At 41.8% G+C, this 11,542-nt stretch overlaps 1 protein-coding gene across 1 annotated transcript; it reads right to left on the reverse strand.

The window, feature by feature from the left end:
* Positions 1 to 2,902: 2,902 nt before the first annotated feature.
* On the reverse strand, positions 2,903 to 9,342 carry DBI (diazepam binding inhibitor, acyl-CoA binding protein). Its single transcript, XM_054972681.1, has 4 exons — positions 9,242 to 9,342; positions 7,890 to 8,007; positions 4,136 to 4,198; positions 2,903 to 3,193 (listed from the first exon to the last, which is right to left on the reverse strand). The coding sequence occupies exons 1-4, from the start codon at positions 9,248 to 9,250 to the stop codon at positions 3,117 to 3,119; spliced, it is 267 nt and encodes an 88-aa protein (XP_054828656.1). The 5' UTR covers positions 9,251 to 9,342; the 3' UTR covers positions 2,903 to 3,116.
* Positions 9,343 to 11,542: the final 2,200 nt, after the last annotated feature.

Consider the following 11,542-nt stretch of genomic DNA (forward strand, 5'->3'; position numbering starts at 1 on the left):
TTTCAAAGTAGTTTCCCACTTCACCAGATTTAAAAAGTAACATATATTGGACTTACCATTTCCCAAGGTGCGACTATACAGGCTACTGTGAGTCTAGACTTCTAATTTGGCTGCCCTTTGTGAAGTACCCTAAGCTGGAGTGTCCTGCAGAAGCAGCTGGTCCTCCACTTTTCCTAAAGTTATTTCTCATTTACAAGCTACTTGGTGCCCTCTGGTGACCAATGCAGCTTTTGCAGGACAAAAGGTTTACTGTATCCTGTGCGCCCGTATCATTTTGGTTGATCTAAAATAAAAACTATTACATGGATTTTGGTTTTGTATTCTGTTATGGACCAACACAGGGGTCTGTGTTCTACTTCTACTCTAGGAATATCTAAATGGATCCAACAGAGAGGGATTCCTCAACTAGAGCAAAAACAAACTGGTTAGACTCCTAAGGATGGTCCAATTTGTTTTTATTTAGTGCAGCAATTGATGTTAATTAGAAGTATTCATAGCATTCAAGTATTCCTCTGTTCTGAGCTTTATAAAAAATGAACCTGTTTCCCATTTGGCATTAAAGACTCATTTGATCAGTAATGAATGTTTGTATTTTAATGGAATGGCTTCCATTTTCTTGCTTTTTCTTCCCAGAAAGCTTAGGGTGCAACCAAATACTAACTTCATCCTCAGCCCATTGAAGTCAGCAGCAGAGCTTCATATCAGCATGCAAATAAGGGGCCTTTAAGTTGTGGCCTGAAAGAGCTTTTCTTCTCTTCTCCATCCCCTCATTTATATCATGAAGACATGCATTCCAAAGATTCCTTTTCCATACAAATACATTCTAGAACCAGCAGGATACTATTTCTGTATCTTCAGAGTAGTTCTAACCGCCTTGCCTCAACACACTACCTGTTCCTATTTGCAACCCTCAACTTGCGCAGTATTTAAAGGTATTACCACAGGCTTTTGTTTAAAATATCGGGTTGATTAAAGGTTCTAGAGGACTGAACAGCTATCATGCTGTGTGGTGTTAACTCAGCTGGGCTTAGGAGAGGGCATTACATGGATTGTGCATTTGCCATGGATCAATGCAGCATTCTTTTTTTCCACAGGGGTTTGTGACAGAACACATACCCTTAATGCATACTAGAACAGCTTCTCACGTCACTGGGGAGGATGTAAGAAATCATCTAGGCTGTCTGGAAGCCAAGTCAGCATCAAATGGGGAAGTAGAGGGACTGCAGTTTACAGTTGCCCTACATTAACAAGTCCCAGTAAGGAGAACACTAGCACAACACACAGAAAAGCTAAGCTAGAAACTTTTGTTGGTATGCTTGTTTTTATCTACAGGAAGTTCTTATAGGAACGTTAAAATGCAACTCCTTGCCCATATTCTCAAGTGGTACAGACTGTTCTACTACATTTTTGTACACTAGGCCCAAATTTTAGGCATGAAACTAAAACCAAATTTCTAAAGACCTGAAAATTAAAAAAGACACATTTAAGAAACAAGAGGGCTGTATACCCAAGGATGAATATAAACAAATTGCTAGTACATGTAGGGAGAGTGTTAGAAAAGCTAAAGCTCAATATGAGCTTAGGCTAGTGAGAGCTGCTAAACAGAACAAAAAAGGATTCTTTGGTTATGTTCGGAGCAAGAAAAAGAATAAGAAAGTGATAGGCCCACTGTGGAGATAGGAAAGTGAAATTTTAACAGGTGATAAAGAGAAGGTAGAAGTTCTCAATTCCTACTTAGCCAAAAACTAAGGCAAATAAGCATTTCTTTAAAATATATCAGGAGCAGAAAATCAGTCAGTATGGTGGTTGGGGCACTGAGTAATAGACTTCAAAGGACTGCTTCAAGAAGATGGGAAGATTGCAGAGAAAATAATCCTGTTTTCACTGTAGAAACTTGGGGCTGCATATCCATATCCAGAGCACAGCCTGTGGGAAGAGTATCTGCTAAAAAAGGTAAAGGTGCATACCCTGCAAGCACCAAGTCATTACTGACCCATGGGGGGACGTCACATCACGACATTTTCTTGGCAGACTTTTTACGGGGTGGTATGCTATTGCCTTCCCCAGTCATTTACACTTTACCCCCAGGAAACTGGGTACTCATTTTACCGACCTCAGAAGGATGGAAGGCTGAGTCAACCTTGAGCCGGCTACCTGAACCCAGCTTCCGCCGGGATCAAACTCAGGTCGTGAGCAGAGCTTGGACTGCAGTACTGCAGCTTACCACTCTGCGCCACAGGGAGTCAAATTGTGGTAATTGGAGATGACATTTTAGGACTCATGGGGAAAGTATTACGTCTTCAGGTCTGGATAGTAGACATTACAGGTTTTAGATAACTCAAAAGTGAAATTATTTATGTTGTAATCAGTATTTGTATCTATCTGTAGTTACGCTTTCTGGAATTTAGCTTTTAGTATTTTTGAAAGCACCAGATACCAAGGCTCTAGGTTGGACCCAGACTAAGTTAGCAATTTCCACCAATTTTCTCTTCCCACTGCAGACCTCCCTCATGTCATTCAAGGCCCCTAGTTCCTCAGGAACAGCATTTTGCAGACATCAGCGGGAGGGAAAGTCACATTCCACTGATGGAAAATTTTTAGTTTGGATCCAACCTAGACCCCACAGAGATTTCTTCCATTGAAACCATTGGTTAACATCAATCATGGTCTGTTTTTCAGGCCCTATGTCTTAAGCCAAGAGGAAATGGTCCCGCTGATTTGTCTTTTATGCTTTGTTGAGATTCTAGGTACAAGTAACTAGTCCCTTCATGTGTATGATCCTTGGGGAAGGGTCAAATAACTACAGTCAAGTGTACAAGTAGGGTTCAATATTAAACAGGTATCATTTAGACCATTCCTGGTAACAGACCCTTCTAAAGGCTACATGCAAAGCAAAAATATGTCTTTTTTTATGAACTTGGCAGTTTTATTCTTTTTTTAATGAACTTTACAGTTTTATTCTATTAACCATTAGAAGTTCATAGAGTAGACCATTTACACAACTATAAATTCTGAAGTGGCATCACTTCTTGGCACTGCAGTAGTGGGTAAGTACAACATTTAGTTATCCACAGTATTAGCAAGGCATGTTTTCATTTAAGGCTGCAGGTAAGAGTTCACTGCATTCCATATTTGCCCTTCAGTTCTTCCACTTTTGCTATATATATTTTCCTTGCTTCTTCTTGGGACATTCCTGAAACGAGATTAGCCAGGTGAAAATACAACATGGAAGCAGCATTTGATTCATGCCAGCATCAACATCCCCTCCCACTCCCTCCACAGCTTGGGGCCTCTAGTCTTGGGGCAACAGCAGAGTTGAGAAATGTTGTTTAAGCAAGAGCTCACTTGCGCCAGTTTGTTGCCTAAACCCAAGACAGCTTATTGATATTAAGATGCTGACATCAATAGTAAATTCACCCCTAAGTGCCACCCCTTATGGAGTTATTTATATACTATTGCCAAATAGGTAGAGTATGTTCCAAGCATAACAGAGTTGAGAAATACTAAGTATGTCAGGATGCTACAAATGAAAGGTGCATTTTGTGGGACTGTTTTACATGTTGCATTTGTCACACTGTTGCATGACCGTTCATATGACTTTACTTCCTGTTAGGGAAAGTAGCCAATTAATCTCTGGGAATGTAATATTCAATTATCTGATTTTTATATACCATCTTATAAAATTGTGAGAATTGAAGATTCTAACCCACCATCTGTCATATATTGCTACTATACCATATTTTGCTTTGTAGAAATATCAGGAAGCAGCAAAATAGTCTACAATAAGATTTTTTCCCTCCTTTTGGCAGCTTCTGCTTGAATGTTCTAAACACACGTGCTTCTACATCTACTTCGGCCCAACCTCAACACCTGCCCTCTCTCCCCTTCCCTTGTGTACATGAAAGGAAGTCAAAAGGTCAGTTTCCTCAAGGGCACTATTTAGCTTTTAGCCCTTACACACAGGGCACAGATAGGAAAGGCTTACCTTTGAGTTCATAGTTCCCTTATGTTCAATATCAACACACAGTTTGCCTTGATACCTGAGCAATCTCAGCTTGTGGCTAAAGGCTGTTCTTCCAAGACCGTAGGCACTACTGCGTGCCTGTGTGGTCAGACTATTTCATTTGAGTCTTACCTTTCAAGGCATTCCAGGCATCCCACTTGGCTTTGCCTTTGAAGTCAAGCATTCCAGGACGCTCTGAAAGAGATACCATTTTAACACAGCAAGCAAGAACTCTGGTCGTGGGCCTAAGTAGTTCTTCTCTGGCTGCAACTTAACTGCTCAAGCTAAAGCCACATTACCAAAGTAAAACTACAATTGACTGGCATCACTGACCAATTAAGATACAAGTAATGATTTTGACCAGTAATAGGCCAGTTGATTTAATGAACTGCCCATTTGAATGTCATGCATTCCCTAAATTAGTGCATGGCAATTTGTTTATCTTGCAGGATTATGAATCTAGCCTGAAATCCCCTTGCCACATGTTCAAGTTTTGTTGTCTACATTAAACAGGACTGGCCTTCATATTTCATTTTAACCTCAAGACAGAGGTTTCTAATTTTACTTGCTAAGAGGCTTACAGGATGATTAAAGTTTCTAGCAAGCATGCAAAACGCTATCTTCTGTGATCAAAATTAAGTGGGTGATAACATTAGAAATAGACAAGATTTTACTGCATGCTGAAAAATGATTGTTCTAGCAATTATTTGCAGCATAGAGATGGCAAGATGACTGGCTGATCAACACTTACTGGAAATCCACTAAACTTTGAAACTGCTTTTACATGAAACATGTTTTGAACAGAGGTTTAAAAGTAACCCAAATGCAGATTCATTTGTATTCTGTATGGTCATGACAGTATCTGAGGTATTGCTTTATAACATGTAGGATGTGCTCCCAGGCATTCTCCATTGTTGACAGATTCATTTAATTAGCGTTCACATCAACATCACTATTCCCCGTTAATATTTATTTAGAAAATGTATTTGCTGCCTCTCCAGAGACCTGGTTGATGCCGTTTACAACTAAAACCCTTGATTTATAAATTTTGTTTAAACAATGCTCACCAATCTTTACAACAACCCTAGAAAATAGGCCATATCCTCATGTGGCTTCAGTAATGTAAGTTCTGAGCCAAAGACTTATCATCTGGCTAAAGTTGCGGTGCCGTGTAAGCCATCTTGCCAGTATGGATTCCCTCCCCTTGTTTAATCATACTGCAGGACTTCTATACCTGGTCTGACGTGAGAGCCAAAAATATACTGAAAACACTGTTACTTTGTCAAATCTCAACTAAATGAGAAGCCCACCCAACTCTGATCTATTTCCCACACCTAATTCCTTTGACGAAGCTAAAGAACCATGAGTCGCATTTCAAAATAATGTATATGCAGCACCATTCATTTTTCACAGCCAGGCTGGTAACTTTACCATCAAGCAAGAAGGCTCAAAAAGCAATGGATGACCTTTAGTTCTACTTGGCAGCTACATCCCAGCAGGGAAAAGTTATACTACTGCTCCCTGCCCTCCAGCACAAATGCCAACAGTAACTACCCAAGACTTCCAGATCCTCCCTCCTCCATCCCATTATGTTCCCAAACAGTAGGGGCTTTGTTGCCAAGAAATCCCAGGCCATCATTCATGTCAATCTTCTCACCCTGCTATCAGGGAATTATACTTGCTCTTCTGCTTTTCTACAAGTTTAGCAACCAACTTGTGTTGCAACTTGCCCAATCTAAACTTTAGGCAAGTGCAGCACCGTTAAAAAACAGTAACAAAATTTATTGGATAGTGGCTCTGGCTTAAGGAGGTTAGTAGATCAGAATGCTAGTGGCACCTTTCTAGATGAAGGGGAGAAATTTGAGCCCTGAATTTTTGAACACAACTACACATTCTCATGATGAACCTCATGCTGCTTTCTGTTGCAGCACTAAACTAGTAAGAGTTTGCCACCCTCTTTACATCAACAATTTATTTCTGAACCTGCAGCAAAGTATGGACATGCTGCATCCTGTTAAGAGCTTCATTTACTTATGAAACATCTAAGGTCTTTTCATAGACCCTGCAATCCAACCTCATTTTAATTAGTTCTTGATATTACTGTAAGTAATCTTTCTGGAGCAGTGCTATTCTAAAAAACCAACAACAAAGGCAATATTTACCTGTTTGACAAAGGGTGGGGCGGGGCGGGTTGCCTTGCTGGCATTTGCAATTGGTTTTCAGCTCCTGCAGGAGGCATGCTCTTTAATAAATTATCACTTTGCTGTACAATTAAACCCTGCGACTGCTACATCAGATACTGTTATCTGCCCATTTTGTCACCAGAGAAAGGCAACGAAAGCTCAGCATTATGCCTACTACCAGTTACGTCTTACTCATGACAATGGGCGAGTGTTGAATAGAGCTAGTCTATTCCAATGACAGCACATTCAAGAAACAGCCGTCTTCAACATGAAATAGTTGGGTGGTTTGAAAAGTCTGTGCTACAGATGCAGGCAGACCACTGCAAGTTAATGTTTTAGTATTTGTTGTTCACCACTTGGGGACTCTGTTTTGGGTGGAAAGGCAGCATGTAAATGTTTTAAGTAAGTTATGAAAAGATGCTTTGTTTGAGATATTTTTAGGGCCTGTAACGCCCCCCCCCTTCTGTCTTCTAATAGAGGGATCACCTTCCTCTTGAGGGGAAAAATTTGGCTAGCCTGAATGAAGGTGAACAAGTATTGAGCATGCACTGGGCTGTTACCCAAAATCTTAGCAACTCAACACAGAACTTACTTTTGGCCTGGTTTGAATGTATGTGGGTGGATATTTTCTTCTAAAATTGCAACACATCCACAGAAGCATTCCCATCTAGTCCTACTTAACGAGTGCACCACAGAACTAGCTTCTAAAGACAAGTTCTCAAGTCTATAGAAGACATCTCTGCAAAAGATAATAGCTCAGCTTCATCCAGTTCTTTTATACGCTACAGTTGCACAAATTGGCTTTGACCTGCAGAGTCCCGACCCTGTGGCAGTTTCATAGCAGAGACATAACTGAGAGCCAGTTTGGTGTAGTGGTTAAGAGTGGCAGGACTCTAATCTGGAGAACTGGGTTTGGTTCCCCACTTCTCTGCTTGAAGCCAGCTGGGTGACCTTGGGTCAGTCACAACTCTCTCAGAGCTCTCTCAGCCCCATCCTACCTCATAGGGGATAATGTTGTGGGGATAATAATGACATAGACTCATAAACCTCTCTGAGTGTGGCACTAATCTATACAGAAGAGTGGTATATACATGCAAGGTTATTATTAGGATTTTAGATGTCTAGCTGTGGGCAAACTGTTCAGCCTTTTACAGTCAGAAGTGTTCCTGCTTGTTGCTCTAACTTTCTCAAAATGGATTACTCTAGGAACTAGAATAGTCAGGCAATGCAAATTGCTGTATTAAAATCTCTCCAAGAACTGGACAACACTGACTAGCCTGCAGTAATGTGGCGTATTTCTTAAGGCAACACTAAAGCAGCAATAGAAAGCCTGTTTCATGAGGATTAATTGGTATCTGGCTGCAGTTTCAGCAGTTACTTCTTCAAGCTGCTCATGGCTAATTCTAAGTCCCTGAAGCAGGCAAAGCACTGCATCTCAGAAAGCTGCTACGGAATCCAGAGACCTGGCATTAACAGATCCACTTGTTCATTTAGTAGGCCAGTTATGACCATGTATATCCAGCCAGCAAAGAGGATGCATAATGTAGGCTGTTTAACGCACACATGTTAAAGGCCTGCTTATGACATTTACATGGAGCTAATTCACATCCATTAGAGAAGTTATGCCCTTTGCCAAGCAGAAGTTTAATCTAGCACCTCGTATTTAAGCTAAATAGTACTAATGACAAAGGTCCAGCTCATACCTGTATTTACATCACCAACAGTAGCCTGTTTGAAGTGGCTATAAATATCCAGCATTTCTTGGTCAGTTGGCTGGGCCTTCAGCTTTTTTACCTCTTCAGCAGCTTTATCAAATTCTGCCTGCATCAGTGAATACATTAAAACAATTCTTATTCCATTTGCCACCATCCATTATTCCATTTGCCACCATCACCAGCTGACAGAAGTCTGAAAGACCCTCCTCCAATGACATCATAGCCTTAAAACCCTGCCAGAGCTCAGTTCATCTACTATCTTAATTAAACTGGCCACTCTAGAGTTAAAGGTACAGGAATTCAAGACCACAATTGGACAGATAGCAGAGATTAGAAGCTTGATAAGTCAACTTACGGGTGGGAAAGTATTGCAGAATCAGTCATCTTATTAACACTTGGCAAGAAATTCTGCATTGCTCTGGGGGCTGCTTCATATGTTGCACAACTTCTTTACACATTACTTAGTTGCAACAGAAAAGTTACTTACACAGGGAACCCCTTCTTCTCTACAGTTCCCAGCATTGGTAGTTACTTTCTTACAAAACGCATTAATGTGCAAAGGGACCTAAGGCGTTCCCAGACACCCCTTCCTTCAGAAGCCAAGCCAGTTTTAACATGTTCCGAGGCATGTTTAAGCATTGCTGGGTTTGCACTTAAAAAACAAAAGTGTTTCAAGAATAATTATTTTTCCATTCATGTTAATCAGCCACAGAACACTAAAGAAGTGTGATACTCAAGCCAGAGTTTCCTCACATACTATAACCCTTAAGACTATCTGTCTATAAGTTCTTACTTGAAAGTCTGCCCTTCCTAAGTAAGTTTCAGCTCTCATTGAAGGAATGTAGTTTAGTAGAGTCTAGGTTAGTTGAGAAAACCGGTAGCTGAAAGAAAAATACTTCCTATTTGGAGTTCACAGCAACCAAGCAGTCACTACAGATTCAGTGACCTATTTTTACCAGCTTCCCATTGGCTCTCCCATTCAGTTCCTCGACAGAAAGCTTCTGCAGGGCTTACAACTTAAGAAAATGCTACGAAAAGGAAAGGAGGACTACAGTTTTTATTCCCCCAGCACCGCAGAGACAGGAAAGGGAAATAAACCCTCTTTTCCCTCTCACAGCAAACGATGGAAAAAATGACAAATTGCATAAAAGGAAAGGGGGAGGGGAATGAGAGAAGCACAACCCAGCGCAAATAACCTCCTGGAGTGTAAGAGCGCAAAAAGCCCCAAATAAGCCCCACAATAAGCGAGCACCACCCGAGTCAATATTATGGGGAGAAGAACTCCCATTTACTAAAGAAAAGTACGCGTCGCCTTCCCTTCCAGGGTTTAAACCACTGACCTGGGTCATGATTAAAGCAGCACGCGCTCGACTTTGCACCAGCCCTGAGACGCCCCGACTCCCTTCACTGGAGCACTTTTACACTCCACCTCCCCCACCATTTCGCGCATCAGCCCAGCTCAAGCCGACCAATCACACACGGGAGGCGGAGACTTACTGCCGTCCGCCCAATCCCGATTCCGCAGCCCCTCCTCGAGAAGAGGAGAGCGGGTGGAGGGAGGGGCAGGAGCGGTCGCCAAAGAAAAGGAAAGGGCGCGGGGCGGCCTACACAGGATTTACTTCCGGTTCCCGACCGCAGGAATCAGGTGCCTCCATATGCGGGGCACATGGGAAGGAACTGCCCTTTAACACGAGAATAGGCAAAAGGTACCTCGCTTTCCTGTTCACGGACCGCTCCGTCTAACACAACTGGCTGATTGGATATTTTTTGCAAAGACCTTGGTTCTTGTACAGCCGGTGGATTATAAAATATAGAAAACAAGTCAAACATTATATAAATCTATGTAATCTGCCTTGAGTCTCTGAGAGAGGAGTATAAATAATGTAAACAAACAAAACGATGAAATACTATACTATTAGGATTACGGGACTGGAAAAGAAAAAAAAAATCCCTAAGACACGCCATACCGAAAATGGGTTAGTTATGTCTAGGGGTTTTTTTCTGGGAAAAGAGGTGGCGGAACTCTCAAGAGGAAATGAGAAAGAAACACATGGGATTCTTTGAAATAATATTATTTTCAAGCACCATTGCCGAGTATTTTGAAGAGGCGCCGGAACTCCGTTCCATTGCGTTCTCCCTGAAAAAAACTCTGGCTCTGTCTTAATTTTGAACAGTGCTTGTCTATGCGCTGCCACTTAGGAGATTCTGAACACTTACAGGCTCTGCAGAATTACGCCAGTCTAAACCTAGCGAAGCCAGTGGGTTTGGATTGGAGTAAATCTGCATAAATCTCTAAATCTGCGCTGGTGCTTTCTTAGGTCACACTGATTCTTGTAAAAAACAAAAAAGTTGGGAATACGACCCAAACTTTCTTTAAGGACCGCTGCACCACACTTTCTTGAAAGATGTCTTGCTATCCTTGTGTTGTCTTTGTTGTGCTACTGGTTTGATCTGTTTTATTTTGTCTTTTAAATTTATGTGGTCTGCTCTAAGCCTGTTTACGGGAGAGCAACTATAAATTTAATAATAAATAAATAAATATGTTTGCCATTGTGTTATCCTTGTGTCAATCATACCTGACTGTATTGGTTTGCCCATGCACAAAACCCAGTTGTGAAGAATTGCTATAGTACAACGTCAGCGCAACACCCAGAAATGTGTGGATTTTGCTGACTGTCAGAAATTTACGCTGCGGTTGGGAATGTGTGTGGGAAGGAGGTGAGATTATTTCAAAGTACTATAATGAAACAGAATTTCTAATCCTGTTCTATCCTACCCAATCCTGAGTTGCCCAGCATTTTCAGACCCTCGGCCCTCACATAAAACAGTCTAAGACCTTTAACTGGAGATCCGAAACCTCGTTAGAAAACTGTTATAACCTCGCCTGAGCAGCAGGATGGCACCCAAAATGATTAGTCACACTGCTGCGCTTTGGCCAATCGGAAGATGAGACGGGAGGCGCGCCTACGAGTTTTTTAAAAGAAGCACGCTTGCCTCGCTTGAGAAGCAGAATTCCTTATCTCAAGACTGGATTTTTTTTTTACGCCTTCCCTCGCCCTCTCTCTTGATTAGTTAAAAAATAGATTTTAAAAACGGGATACATGATAGTGGAATACCCGCCTCCTGATTTCCGTCTCCGTTTGACACCATTTGAGCGGTAAGAGCCCGAGGCGCTAGCGTGTAAGTGAATGGGAGACGCAATGATAACTGGGAGTCGTAGTTTAAAAGCGGAAGGCTTTGTCAATTTCCTCCCTTCACAGGAGGGTAATTTGAAAAGACAGAGCCCACTCCTCAAAGGGATTGTTAATTGCATCTAATTCACAAACCCTCTGAGGAGCATCTCTGCCGCTGCCTGTGGAGAGGGAGAATTTACAGATCTTATGTTCTGTCTTTTTAAACTACAAGTCCCGGCTACCATTTCGTCACCACAAACCTTCGTGTAGAGTGACGCCGCTCTAACCCACTGGGGTCGCTCTGCATACGAATTGCTGCAATTTATGCACGTGCACGTGGGAGTAAGCTGCCTTAAATAAAGTGGGACCGACTTCACAGTAAACTTGTATAGGATTGATTTGAGACAACTGGAGCTGCCATCCTCCGCTCATGTTCCTGGGAGTAAGCCCCGTTGACTAAAATGGGAC

The sequence above is a fragment of the Eublepharis macularius genome, chromosome 2 (genome assembly GCF_028583425.1).
Source record: "Eublepharis macularius isolate TG4126 chromosome 2, MPM_Emac_v1.0, whole genome shotgun sequence".
NCBI classification, from domain to species: domain Eukaryota; kingdom Metazoa; phylum Chordata; class Lepidosauria; order Squamata; family Eublepharidae; genus Eublepharis; species Eublepharis macularius.

What these genes read in the sequence shown, in the direction of transcription:
- DBI (XM_054972681.1), bottom strand. An exon ending in TGTTGGTGATGTAAATACAG is followed by an intron (nt 4,199 to 7,889) that starts GTATGAGCTGGA and finishes TATCTCTTTCAG; the next exon opens with AGCGTCCTGGAATGCTTGAC. An exon ending in TGCCTGGAATGCCTTGAAAG is followed by an intron (nt 3,194 to 4,135) that starts GTAAGACTCAAA and finishes ATCTCGTTTCAG; the next exon opens with GAATGTCCCAAGAAGAAGCA.